The following is a 14,820-nucleotide window of genomic DNA, read 5'->3' as shown; positions in this document are numbered from 1 at the left end:
GGGTATGAGTAAGCTGTCCCTGTAGCTTCTCCACTGCCCTTTCTTTGGCTCTGTCTTCCCAGGTACCTCTTGACTATTCTTTGGTTTTCCTTCTAGCTTTCCTTCAGAAAGAAATGGCCCTTGTCATGTGTCTAAGAGAGATCTAGTCTTTTGGGGAGTTCTGTACTTATTAAAATATAAATAATTGCCATCTCTTCATGCATGAGTATCCAGTCTGTGGATTTATTTCTAATAACTAATATTACATCAGCATCATTGTGAATTTGTAAATCTGGCATGCTTTTGGTTTATAAATGTCCATGTAACAGAGACTGATAAATTTTAAGGGATTGCTAATAAAATTACCAATAAAATTCTAGAGGGTTAAAACCACCTAGAGATGCTGTTCCCTGGAGGACCTGTCTGGGTGGCCAGGAACCTCCTTAGGGGAATGTAGATGTCTCTCTTGGCAACCACATTAACTTTTGTAATTGATTTTTTTTAATTGAAATAAAAAAGGATACCAAATGGGAAGGAAAGTATCCTAGAGTTTTGTTATTCAAGGAATCCTAACTTATTTGGCCCATTGTAGTCCAAAGAGTACTTCTCAATTATTGATTTTTCCTTTCTTCAGTGTTAGTTTTTGAAAGTATTTTAGGAACATTGAACTTGGTGTTTCTGTGACACCTCAGAAGTTAACGTGGCTCAATGTTTTCCTTTTAGAATGAGATCTTTTTTTCTAACATTTTACATGGTGTCCTCAGAGAAGATCACGCCCTGGTATCTAGAGCCGTCTCCATGAAGGTGGAAAATTTCACAGAAACCAATGAAATAAACGAGCTCTTTGACCTATTTACTTACAACAAGGTAAAATCAGTTACACATTTACATTTGTTCTGCACTCTTGCAGAAAGCTACATAAAATGGATTCTAAGGGTCCTAGACTAATGTACTACTACACAACTTTGGTACAAAAACCTTAATATTATTCAGTAGATGGATTTCAGAAAACGTGGTTAGATCAGTTCTTATCTAGTAAAGATTAATCAACTACGATAGGTGCTCAGTATCATCTACCTTTATTAATATAGACTTAGCTTGCTACTTTTAAGGTGAACCCATCTGCTTGGTGGAAATTTGTTCTTGTATCGACTGAAAGAAGAACACACAACGTAAAAGTTGTGAGTTAAGTTTTATTCAGGAATCTTACTGAGGACTATAGCCCAGGAGACAGCCTCTCAGAGTGCTCTGAGAAACTACTCCAAAGAGGTAAGGGAGGGGCCAGGGTATATCTGAACTTTTTTGCTGGGAAAAACATGCAGTCAAGCATAAAAAGATTACTGCTAGTCACAAGGAACAGACATCTCAAGTTAACAATTTTAGTGCTTTTCTGTACATGGAAAAATGTAAGAATCTGGGGTCATTGAAATTTTTCCTTACATATGCATCTTAACTATCTAGGGGCCAGTATATTCAAAGCACAGAATGCTTCCTGTTTTTCTCCATCCTGAATTCCCCCCAGGGTGCCCTCTCAGTGGGCATCTGCAGTGGCTAATGGCTGATCCTTGTAGAACTGGAATGGCAGGCAACATTTTTTTCTTTACACTTGCCGTATGAGTATCTCAGTTTAAAAACTATTCTGCGCCCTGAACTCTTTATATGTAGGACATTTTCTCATCTTTTACCTATTAATTAGTGACAATCTCCTATTTTATTAGCCATTTGGGGATAACCCAGACATTCAACTAAAGTGCGCAATGCAAAAAGGAGCACAGCCCAGAATCTTGCTTATCAGAATGGAATGCGTCAATATTTAGATACCGAAATTTGTTTAAATAATGGACAGCTTTTTATGTCTTAGGGAGCGTCTCTGGCCCGGATGCTTTCTAGTTTCTTGAATGAGAAAATATTTATCAGCGCACTTAAGGTGAGTTTACAAAATTGTTTTTACCTGGAAAATAGTAAATATAAATTGCTTTGGCATGTTATTTATCTTAACCTTAACTTTTCTATTTTAACAGTCATATTTGGAGACATTTTCTTACTCAAATGCTGAGCAAGATGATCTATGGAGGCACTTTCAAATGGTAATTCTCTCATTTCCTGCCATGTTTTTGCTGAGTTGTTTTGTAAGATCGGGAGGCCATGTGTGTATGATGATGCCACAGGAAAACCATCTTTCCTTGTTTGTGACACTCCTTTAAGTCAGGGGTTGCTTCTTTAGTCTTTACCACTATATTCCCAATGCCCAGAAGAGAGCCTGCATATGTTAGATCCATAGAAAATGTGTTCAGTGAATGAATGAATGAGTGAATGAATGAACTAAGGAACCATTCATATATAGAGAGTTGAACAGAATTAAATTTGGTCCAGAATATCACCCACTGGGAATTATTGTACTATATAAATGAGGAAGAGAATAGCTATGTAGTTTCTTTTAGGAGATTGCTACCTCAAAAGATTTTGATGATAAATATCTGCTTTCGTGATGATTTTTTTAAAACAGGCCATAGATGACCAGAGTAAAATTCTTTTGCCAGCAACAGTAAAAAGCATCATGGACAGTTGGACACACCAGAGTGGTTTTCCAGTTATCACCTTAAATGTATCTACTGGCGTCATGAAACAGGAGCCATTTTATCTTGGAAAGGTTAAAAATCAGACCCTTCTAACCCACAGGTAGGTAGATTTACTCCTCTGTCTTCACCTTCCCTGGGATTGAACTCTGATCAAATGGAAACCAGCCTGTGGGTAAGGCAGCATAACCCCTACTGGATACACACCCTTCCATGAGGTGATTCTGGGATGGTGACTGAGTGCTCCATGCAGGATGTCGCTGGCATGCTAGGATGGGGCAGAGCCCCTCATGTGCTGAGCAAGGCCAGAGACCTTCATTTAGGGATTCAAGCAGTGCCCCTCCCCTGGGATATAGGGCCACACCCATGACCAAAGCTTTGGGTGTTATGCATTCTCTTCTGTCCTTTAGACAGAGGTCATGAATTAGTCGGAATTCTGTGTGAAAGGCAATAAAATAGAGCCTGAAATGCCTCCTGTTAGTTAAGAAGAAAGGGGATCCTGTTGCAATGTTGTCTTCCCTTCCCTAGAAACGGAACTGAATGGTGACTGTATCCTTGAGGAATAATTCTGTGCATGTCTGTCCATGCACTTATCTGTGCTTCTGTAGCCATACCTAAAATGTTAGAATTATAGATCCCAAATTCAAACCTTAGGTAAGTCTTATTCAAAATCTCTGAGTTTCAGTTGCCTTATCTATAAAGTAAATGTAATAACATATATTCCAGGGGATTGTTGTAGAAGTGAAATGGAATAATAAATATAAAGTGGCTTAGCATTCATCACTTTCTCCTTCCCTTTCCTCCCTTTCTTGTTAGATAATTTTCAACTTTTTTCAAAAAATAAATTTATTTATTTATTTTTGGCTGTGTTGGGTCTTCGTTGCTGCACGTGGGCTTTCTCTAGTTGTGGTGAGAGGGGGCTACTCTTTGTTGCAGTACGCGAGCTTCTCATTGAGGTGGCTTCTCTTGTTGCAGAGCACAGGCTGTAGGCTCGTGGGCTTCAGTAGTTGTGGCATGTGGGCTCCATAGCTGTGGCTCACAGGCTCTAGAGCATAGGCTCAGTAGTTGTGGCGCACGGCTTAGTTGTTCCACGGCATGAGGGATCTTCCTGGACCAGGGCTCAAACCTGTGTCCCCTGCATTGGCAGGTAGATTCTTAACCACTGCGCCACCAGGGAAGCCCTTCCAACTGTTTTTGATAAAAGTTTTGATCCTCAGATCTCATTATATTAAGTATCAGCACAAATAAGTAATTAATTTTCATATATCGCCACCAAAATTTTCAAGTTGTCCTACTCTTTCTTTAAAACCCCAGGGGAGGGAACAGGAGACCTGCAATTCCCTTCTCCCTGTGATATTTCATGACTTGTGAGAAGAGGTGGCCTTAGCTATCACATAAACAGAGACCCTCAGTTCAAAGTCTGAGAAACCAGACTTGTGAGCGTTTGAGCAAGATTGGAAATATTGCCCAAATTCCAAGTAGTGTGTCTCTTCAGATGACTAATGTCCTCCCTGTGGTCAGCGACTTCAACCATGTCATGTCCACCAATGTGGGAAGAATGCCAGCATTCAGTTAATATGAGTAATCTGGCTTATTTTTGTTGAACACTTTTCAGACAAGGAGAAAGCTTGAGGTGGAGAAGCATTTTGAAATGTTTGTCAAGCATTTTCTTCTTAACTGATTATTCAACTCTCTTGGCACAGATAGCTTTGGGTCTGTCTGTAGCATTTGAATGACCCCTGAGTAAGGCCAGGTGGCTGTAATTTAATATAAACAGGCCTTGAAAGTTTCAAATACAGGAGAGTCTTAGTAGCTACCTTAAGTTATAAAAAGAAGCAAATCTATAAGACACAACAAGAGAGTAAACAAATAGCCAAAGCAAAACTGACTTGTGAAACAACAGTGAATAATTCTAAGAGCAAAGTCCTGCATATCCACAGGGAATGACCAAAGAATTTGAGTTCTGTTATTTTATCATCTTATTTAATATTGTCTCAGAGCTGGTATTCTTATGTGTGAACAGTAACTGAATTTTTAATTTTTTTCCAAAAAGTGACACGTGGATTGTACCTATTCTTTGGATAAAAAATGGAACTACACAGTCTTTAGTCTGGCTAGATAAAAGCAGCAGTAAGTAACAAATTTTAAAAAATATCTTCACATATATATGCAAATATATATACGTGTATGTATATATATGTGTGTGTAAACATATATATATATATATAAAGGCAGAGACTAAAATGTTGAAATGTCTATCTTTTGAAAAGCTATCTTGTTTAAAACTAAAATATTGTATCATTCTTGTTGAACATAGAGCTTTAAAGAAAAGTTTCTAATCAAAAGCCATTATATGTGAAAAAATATAATTATGTGGTAAGATCAATACGTATTTTACAATATCTTTACTTTTTGTTTTATTGGACTTAGTGTTTAGAATTAAGAGGGTGTAGTACAGACATGTAGTAAAATATTTTTTAAATGTACCATTTCAAACGTTTCACCTGTTTCTTTGTAGAAGTATTCCCTGAAATGCAGGTTTCAGATTCTGATCATGACTGGGTGATTTTAAATTTGAATATGACTGGATATTATAGAGTTAACTATGATAAATTTGGTTGGAAGAAATTAAATCAACAGCTTGAAAAAGATCCTAAGGTAAGGTTATTTTTTTTACACCTTTTATTAAATATCATTAATATTGCACTCTCTAGCCTTTAGAGGTTGAGCTTTCATTAACCTGTCTGGTGGGAACCTGACCCCTGTTGCCAACCCTCACCCCAAGGCATACTGGATTTTTTTTTCTTATTCTTAGAAGGGAGAGGTTTTGGTTGAATGCATCGTGTTTTTGAACATTAATCTCACTTTTCCACAATAATTTTACCTTTCTAGGTAAAAAAATCAGAAGAATTTCCTATTAACCATTAACTTTGTGATCTTAGGCAAGTTAAATGTTCTGCTTCAATTTCTTCACTTTAAAATGGGAATAATATCATATCTTTCTTATTCCTTATGAGGATTAGAGATGATGTAAGTAAACATATACTTAAAATTTCAAAGCCCATAATAGGTGCCAGTACATATATGCTAGAAAATGTTAATTTTCTAAAAACTGTATTTTCACCCTCCCTCAAAGGAGAGAATTTAATTCACAAGGTATCAGTAATAATCCAATATTGCTTTAAGTTGTAAAACAACTGTAAATTATTATGCAATATAGAAATATTAAAACATTGGCTAGCTCTTATCAGTCAGATTTTAATTGGTTGAATTAAACCAAATCTCCATTGGTGGAGATGGGTGCTGGCTTAGAGGTCTATAGAGTTGGCTCTGCTGTGAAATCTTGGGCTGTTCATTTAGTCTCTATTCATAAAACTAGAGAGTTGAACTAAAAGATATCTTAGGTGTCTCTCTCTTCGAAAGTTCTGTGAGTCACACAGCAGCCTCTCTGGCACGAGAGGCAGTGCACAGCATACTGGTCCAGAGCTCGGGTTCTGGGTGAGGTAGACTTGTGTTCATATTTTTGTTCATCATGTACCAGATGTGTGACCTTGGGCCTCTTGTTTGCCCAGTGATGCCTTGGGTTCCTTATCAGTATAATAATGGGTGTAATAGACCTTAAAGGGTTGTTGTGAAGTTTAAATAAGGTGATGTGTGTATTATGTTTAACAGAGGGCTGACACAATTTGGGCATTCAGAACATGATCAGTAATTTTAAAAAATTATCATTGGTCTTTTGAATAAAGGTACAAAAAACAGTTATAATAATACTTTATTTAAAAATCTTTTTCAGAGTAGCTAAATTCTTTTTAATTTCTAAGGGCAGTCTTAGCCATGGAAGCACTAGGTCATGCCATTATAGCTATGATTTCTTGAAACCCTTGTAGATTTACTTATTGAAAAACTGGGGTCAATTATTCCTACAACATAATTGCTGAGCAAATAAAACATTTCTATTATTAATATTAATCTAGAATATGTAAGTGTTATTATTACTGCCAGAAAAGATATGTGACTACAACAAAGGAGAGAATTAAGCTTGACTTGTTCAGATGCTTAAAGGGATGTTGTGAAGATAAATTTTCTGGGACCACATATATGAACATGCTGGGGGGGGTATTGAAGGACTGCTGTAGGAAACTTTGGGCACCCTTAGGACACAAGCTGAGACAGAGACCTGTGGCCTAACAACGCCAGGGAGCTCAAACCGAAGCCTGAGGAGTTAGGTTGGCAGTTGACTCCTGCCTTTTCATGATTCAAAGGGCTCTGTTGGTGGTATTGTGTCAAATTAGTAAACTCTTGAGAGATACCATTGAAAAGAGTACCTCACTATTGCCAAAATAGTGCTAAGTAATATTCTTTAAGGCTTCCTATGCCAAAAAGTCCCCTGACAACAATTTGGACATTGTGATACAATTTAATGTATACTTTCTGTTTTGGAGAGGCCCTTTAAACTTGGCTTCCTGTTTTATTTTTTAACATGCTGTTTTTCACAGAGTATTTTGGCAAAACTCTCAGCCATATTTAAGCCTTATGATTGATGTCCAGAGGGATCACTTATCAAAAGCAGATGTATAATGAATAAATTATGGGGACTATCCTTAGAAATGATCATTTCTCTGTACATAATTCACATGAAAGTGCTTTGTAAGCAGCAATGATCTTTAAATGTTGTTATTATTTTGAAAACGATTTTTTCACTAACAATGTTCTCATCTTTTCCTGAACATTTTTGGATCTCATTTGCAGGCTATTCCTGTTATTCACAGACTTCAGTTGGTTGATGATGCCTTTTCCTTGTCTAAGTGAGTATATTTTCTTCTTTCATCATTTTAGCGTGTACCTTGAGAAATTTATAAAAATAATAACCTCATCACTATGAACTTGGTTCTTTAGTATATACAGGCCCTAACTTATTAAGATTAGGATCAAATTCTGTGGTTATTGTGGAATTTATGATATAAAAGTTGCTAGAATATGCAACAACATGGATGAACGTTGAGGACATTAAGCTACATGAAATAAGCCAGGCACAGAAAGACAAATACTGTATGTTTCCATTTACATGAGGTACTTAGAATCAGAGAGACAGAAAGACTGGTGGTTGCCAAGGGCTGGTGCAGGAGGGTGGGAGGGGGGAATGGGGAGATATTGTTTAATGGGTATAGAGTTTCAGTTTCACAAGATGAAAAGAATTATGGAGATGGATAGTGATGATGGTTGCACAACATTATGAATGCATTTTAAAAAAAATTTGTATTGGCGTACAGTTGATTTACAAGGTTGTGTTAGTTTCTGCTGTACAGTAAAGTGCATCAGTTATACATATGAATGTATTTAATACTAGCGAAGCATACACTTTAAAACGGTTAAGAAGACAAATGTTATGTGTATTTTGCAACAATAAAAAAATTAGAAAAAAAGGCAATTCAAAAAAGTCATTATCAGGATAAGAGCAATAACATCCACTACTATTAGAAATGAAAGCCACAGAAAACAATGTTTTTTACAACAATTTGACAAGAAGGAATATGTTCTTTCTCAAGTCAAAACTTGGTAGTTAATTATATGAAAATCGTATATTTTCAATCAAATTAGCTTTGGTATAATAAGGTTTAAACTGATTATGGAGAAATTTTGAAAGACTCTTAAAGGAGCAGCAAAGAAAATTCAATGTTTTAAAAGGAAGCCCTGAGGGGAAGAGGATGGGGGGATGGATTGGGAGTTTGGGATTGACATGTACACACTGCTGTATTTAAAATAAAACGCCTGGGACTTCCCTGGTGACGCAGTGGTTAAGAATCCGCCTGCCCATGCAGGGGACACGGGTTCGATCCTGGTCCGGGAAGATCCCACATGCCGAGGAGCAACTAAGCCCGTGCGCCACAGCTGCTGAGCCTGCGCTCTAGAGCCCTCGAGTCACAACTACTGAGCCCGTGTGCCACAATTACTGATCCCGCACACCTAGAGCCTGTGCTCCTTAACAACATTTCTATTGGATTTACTCAATGTAAGCTCTGCTGATAAGTTTCTAACCAGGAAAATGAATATATGTTCAGAACTTAAATTCCAGACAGTAAAATTAAGGAGTACACATAATAAATGATGCAGTGTGTTCTCTCTTTCTTTGGCCTGTTGTGTTTCTTGAATGAAGGTCTGCATGTTTTATCCCTCGTTTTTTTACTACTTTTCCCCATGTGATGTACAGCACATTTCCCCGCCCACTACTTTGCTGAAACATTTCTCTAAGATTATCATGACTTTATACTGTTAACCACATCCTCCTGCAAACTTCTCTTTTGACTTCCTGGGCCTCCAATATGCAAACCTAGCTTTCCTCCAAGATCTGACTTCTCTTTTTCCTGCTGCCGTGAGCATCCTTAAGACCAATCATGATTATGTTACTTTCTTCTATCTTTCCTCTGGATAATTCATGCCTTCTGATGGTTTCAGTGATCATTTTATTATGTACATGTATAGTGCTTAGCAGATATAAGGTACTCAATAAATGTTTATGAAAGGATATGTTGATGACTTCTAAATCTAGATGTCTATTTGTCTCCTCCTGTCTTCTGTTTATCCTGTGGTCATTTAAATTCAGTACCTTAAACACTGAACTTTATGTCTGTCTCTAAATTGCTCCTGCTATCAATTTCTCTCTGTCTGTCGAAGCTACTACTACTTTTCCCATCCCCACACTTGAAACATCAGAGATATCGTTGACTGCTCTCTCTCTCTCCATCTCCCATCAAGTCATCATGTCTTATCTCTTCATTCTGGGGTTCTGGGGAATGTCTTTTGGATTCTCACCTCACTTACCACCTTCACTGCTTCCATGCTAAGCCAAGCTTTCATCACCCTTTGCCTAGCCTATTGCATTAGCTTCCAGCCTTTAGTCCTTTAGAATTCTATTTATATTAGAATTCCATTCTGTTTTCTGCAGCACAGTTGCAACAAAATTTTAAGGCATTGATTTCATGATGTTACCCCGGTTGTTTAAACACCTTCCCACCACATGTAAACTCTTCATCCTGATACTCAAGGCTCTCCACACTTTTGATTCACCTTACCTATTAACCCCCATCTCTCACTACACATAAAAGAAATTCCCTGCCTCGGTTAACTTGGTCTGCCCATCACACTAATTCCCACTTTATCTTCTTGCCCATCACACTAATTCCCACTTTAAACTGCCTTCCTCTATCTCTCTACTTATTCCAATCCTACCCTTCCTTCACTGCTTTTCTCAAGTTCCTTCTCCAGAAGGCCTCCCTGCCCCTCCCATCACACGCGTATATTTTTCTTCTTTGCTACTTTATTGTATTCGTTGCCTCTGCTAGGGCCTTTCATTAACACCTTCTTATGTGCAAGTCTCAGCTCTTCACTAAGTAATAAGCTCCTCCCTGGTAAGCAAGAGGAGTGTCCTATTTGTGTTCACTTGTTTTGTGTTCCTACTAGTATCTGGCAGAGCATTAGATAGAGAATGACTTTTAATTAATACTTGTTGAATGGAAATTATAGTCTCTTAAGAATGTATACTAAATGCACAAATATTCTAGTGCCTGACAATCAGCCCAACATTTGGCCTGGATTTTCTACAACCTCCAAGAATTTGGGCACTTGAACCTAACAAACTGAAATTGAGGGTCTGTCCACATTGCTTGGGTTCCACTTCATCAATGAGATGGGACTTTTACCCTCTAGCTTCTTGATTTCATATACCTTATTGAAGTCAGGCACTGAGGCATGGAACAAATATGAGTTTTTGAGTCTGTGGTTTTTTTTTAAACCAAACAGAAACAGTTATATAGAGATTGAAACAGCACTTGATTTAACCAAGTACCTTGCTGAAGAAGATGAAATCATAGTGTGGCATGCAGTTTTGGTGAACCTAGTGACCAGGGATCTTGTTTCTGATGTGAACAACCATGATATATATCCACTATTAAAGGTAATTTCATTCTTTGTTAGATGGGTTTTTTTTTTAATTTCTGTCTTCCTCCTTCCACATTTTAGATAGTGTCTGTGAAAGCGGTCTTTCCCAAAATGATAGTCTATTTGTTCTGTATATATTCATTTTCTTAGGAATGGTTGTTTACTCTTAGAAGAAAATACCTTAGTCATAGACCTGGTCTAGGAGATGAGTATGAGAGAAGTTTGGACAGTTTCTTAATTCTTGGTGAGGTATAAATGTGTCTTAAGAAACCAGAAGTGGATGGAAATGGTATGCCTTTTTTTTTCTTATAAAAAAAGGATAGTATCTATTAACAACTGTTTCCCTAAAAGATTGTTAGTCAAACAGAATGATTTTTCACAATTCTATATCCATGATTTATATACTCTGATTTATAGGGCCGGCACTTAAAACCAGAGAGTTATATGCCAAAAAAGTAAACATTTTGAAGCTGCTTTTGATATTGGGAAGAGAGATGGGGAAATTAGAGTTAATGAATGAAGAAATAACCATGCCATCTTGTCCTTATAAAAGGGGAAAATAACATCTATAAAAGGGGAAATTTCTGTTATTAGATCTTTAACAGTGATCATAAGAAAGATGGCACAGGTAAAACCAAAGCCAAAGTTTGGGAGCAGCCCCTTGGAGAGTTAAGGGCCACAGACAAAACAGCAAGTGTGTTCGGTGATGATTCCAAGTGAGATTCTGGGACAGTCTGAAGGCGAGATCACAAGCACTTCGGGATTCCAGACTTTCTTTTATCTAGTGTACAAAGTGCTGATGGGAACGTACTTGAATGTGGCATGGCGACCAATAGGAGAAGGCACTTGTTGGTGGGATCGAGGTGGCTCACTGATAACATCTGATCACTGGTTTTGAGTAAAGAAGTAAAAGCTAATGTTTGTTTTTAAAAATTTCAATGAATAACATTAATTTATTCTGAGGGATGTATTGGTAAGTGTATGACTATTATAATATTATTTACCAGCCGATAGCTCAATTGAAGAAATTTTATTTTGGAGTCAGAGCTTAAATTAGTCCAAGGCATAAATCAGTATTCCTTGGTTTTTTAGAGATATATATACTAAGCATGGAAGTTTCAAGGTAGAAAGTTTGTTTTATATTTCTCCATTTTTTCTCTATTTTAAAGACAACTGGAAACGTTTGGGTGATAGTAAATGATAAGAATGGTTAATATTTATTGAGTTCCTACTATGTGCCAAGCAGTGTGCTGACACACATCATATTGTTTACGTATTGCTTACGTTTGAGGAAACTGAACCTATAGAGGTTTAAAAAGTTATACATTTAGTGACAAATAAAGATTATTTCTGAAGAAATATCTGTCACCTCTCTGTTAATGTCTTTTCAGACAAAGAGAAAAGCAGTGTAAATTGGGTGTTGTGAGCAGAACTAACAGTATATTTTCTTTATTGTTTATAGAAGTATCTGTTAAAGAGACTTATCTCAATATGGAATACTTATTCAACTATAATTCGTGAAAATGTGGCAACATTGCAGGATGACTATTTAGCTCTGTAAGTACTTTTTGTAGCAGTGATCATTGAATTAAATAATTCATATTAATGGATAGGCTTCCAGATTCATAAAATAAGATACTAATAGTTATGATTCACTGAGAGATTTGTGTGCCATTTGAGAATAGTAGATTTGGGGTTGGTGAGCTACATGTATCCTAATAGGGAATAGTAGTTTGGGAATCTTAATTTACCTGCAAAGCACATACAAGTACACACAGGAATTTATAGCTTGATATTCTCAAATCTTAGACTACTGGTTGAAATCTTAAGTATGTTGTACTATTGATGAAGGGTTGTGCTAAGCAAAACCAGCCTATACAAACAAATTGAAGGGTATGGGAAGGACACAGGGGGAAAAAAATCCCCTCTGTATATACTTGATGACAGAGGGAAAAGTTCCATTATTTATGTCAGACAGAAATTCTAACATTATGCAGATATGATTAGGGAGGTTGACAGTGAACTGTATCAGTCATCTGTGTGTGAGCATGACCAAGTATTGCAAACGATTTTCCCATCATTGGTTCGGTTAGGGGACTATGCCTGTTGTCATGCTGCTCTGGGAAAGGGGTGAAAGGCAAAACAGGGCTGCAGTACCTCTGGCCTCCCTGTGACACAAGGTTTGTGTGTGTAGGCTGGGCTTCCAGATTTAGCGAGGGAATCTGTGACCAACAATGAATGGTACAGGGATTATATTTACAGCTCTAGTCAACATCAAGCCGAAACCAATTAGACCAAGTAAGAAATACAAAAGGTGGTTATTCTCTCTCACGAGCATCCTTCTGAGAGGGGAGAAATTTTAGAGCTAGGGCGTGTGAATGGACGAACATAGGGTTGGATTTACAGATGGATGGAAGACAGTGGGGATGCGCTAGGATGGAAAGTGGGTAGGCAAGTTGTATAGGCAAACAGAAAGGCCCAGCCAGGCAGCCCCTTTGTTAACCAGCCATGGCCTTGGCTCTCCTAAACTGGCCTGAAGTGACCTGCTTTTTGTAGCATCCCTGGGCCAGTTCTCTTCAGAGCAATCTCAGGGAGTTAGACTGTGCTTCCAGAGAATTCCATCTTGCTGCTGCCAGCTTGGGGTGGGTGGGGAGAGGAGTGAATGTGTAAATGAGGGCTCAGAACTGTCTCTCAGAAGGTCTCCCCCCTGGAGATTCTACTTCTGCTTATCAGAAGGTCAGGCCAGGCTGGGATGAAACTGGAGGGAGGCTGGAGCAATGGAGATTTGGCTCTTGGCATTTTCCAGAAACTTCTGACCCACTTGAATTCCTTTACCTCTTACTCCAAACTGCAACACCTCAAGGCACCGCTCATCTGGATTTATCCTTGTTCTTCTCCATGTTCTTTTGAACTTATGTCGTTTGCAATCGTAACGTGTACCTCTGCTCAGCTATAAAAACAAAGCAGAAACCTCTGTTCTTTTTCTGGAGACAACGTTAATAGCCAGGAGGAGTAGAGGAAGAAACAGAAGCTTAAGCCAGGGGAGGCTCGCTGTCGAAGGAGAGAAATAAACCATCCCCTCTGTTCTCATGCGTAGAGAAAGAACTTTATTTTTAAGTGTGTTATATAAGATACTTAAAAGTCATTTTTTTTTTATCTGTAAGGGAGTTATTGTATAAGGCAGGAAAAATAAATTGATAACAGATGTGGCATGTGTGTACACCCTTGTGTGTTTGAGGGAGATGAAGGAAGGCAGTAATTTATTTCTTCCTTTCAGAAAGTACCAGTCTTGGAGCTTATTTGGTGCCTGAGAGCCTCTCAGCAAATATTTCCCTGAACCTTAAACACAGTTGCCATCCACAAAGGCTATTTTTTAACAAACCTGATGTTATTGGAAGGATGTTTTAAAATACCCATCTTTTTATGAAACACATATTCTTGGCGGCAGAAAAAATAAATGTAGTAATGAAAAATACATGTTTTTCTTTGATATTTCCTTCAAGAATATCACTGGAGAAACTTTTTGGAACTGCGTGTTGGTTGGGTCTTGAGGACTGTCTTCAGCTGTCAAGAGACCTCTTCAGAAACTGGATGAACCATCCAGAGAATGAGTAAGTGTAATATTGTAATTGCCCTTCTTTTTGTCCTGTTTCAGCACCAACAATTTCTCTGCCTTTTGATGCTCTTACTCTGGGAATGAACATTTTGTTTTTACTTAGATAATCTCTCCCTCTTACTATTTTTTTCAAATGTCCTTTACAAAAACACACACACAATTGTCTCATGGAGGTCTGTGCATAGCAATAGATTAGAATTTATACACGGAATTCTCATCCAGGACCTCTCATTGCCAGTGCATTCCCTAATAAGCACCTGTGCTTATTTCGAGTCTTATTTAGGTGGTTCATTATAGTTACTTATTCACATACATAAAAGTGCATCAGTGCATCTCTTTCTGTGTAAGTTTGCAGTCTCACTGACACCTGAGACCAACACTCTGTCATTTTGGTGTTATTATATTACCTTTAAAATATGACCTCAGATGGACTCTTAGAAAATGTGATAATAAGATATGAAACCAAACGGAGTTATCAACATACACTGTTTGTACTGTTCTAATTTACTTCTCCCTCAAAACTCCTTAGTTTCTAAGCTAATTTGATGATCTCAAGATGTTAATATGAATGACAGTTTTCACAATTGCTTCTCTAGATACCTACTTTTGATATTTATATCTAAGATCACAGACATTTTTTCTAGATTTGTACTTCTAAATATATGACAACCTAGATTAACATATAACTTAATTACTATGAAAAATATCATTGCA

At 37.5% G+C, this 14,820-nt stretch overlaps 1 protein-coding gene across 3 annotated transcripts in view; it reads left to right on the top strand.

The window, feature by feature from the left end:
- The window catches only part of LVRN (laeverin), a 166,296-nt gene that overhangs the window by 140,124 nt on the left and 11,352 nt on the right, over positions 1 to 14,820 (top strand). For all 3 annotated transcript variants that reach the window (XM_082455737.1, XM_082455738.1, XM_082455736.1), the window contains 10 exons: positions 703 to 846; positions 1,841 to 1,906; positions 2,001 to 2,066; positions 2,486 to 2,658; positions 4,609 to 4,685; positions 5,074 to 5,213; positions 7,305 to 7,360; positions 10,353 to 10,506; positions 11,953 to 12,047; positions 13,994 to 14,101. In XM_082455737.1, the coding sequence (XP_082311863.1) occupies positions 703 to 846; positions 1,841 to 1,906; positions 2,001 to 2,066; positions 2,486 to 2,658; positions 4,609 to 4,685; positions 5,074 to 5,213; positions 7,305 to 7,360; positions 10,353 to 10,506; positions 11,953 to 12,047; positions 13,994 to 14,101 (1,079 nt within the window). The remainder of the gene's footprint in view (positions 1 to 702; positions 847 to 1,840; positions 1,907 to 2,000; positions 2,067 to 2,485; positions 2,659 to 4,608; positions 4,686 to 5,073; positions 5,214 to 7,304; positions 7,361 to 10,352; positions 10,507 to 11,952; positions 12,048 to 13,993; positions 14,102 to 14,820) is intronic.

Source organism: Balaenoptera physalus (genome assembly GCF_965194825.1).
Source record: "Balaenoptera physalus genome assembly, chromosome: 3".
Classification (NCBI taxonomy): domain Eukaryota; kingdom Metazoa; phylum Chordata; class Mammalia; order Artiodactyla; family Balaenopteridae; genus Balaenoptera; species Balaenoptera physalus.
This window is presented reverse-complemented; position numbering and strand designations above follow the sequence as displayed.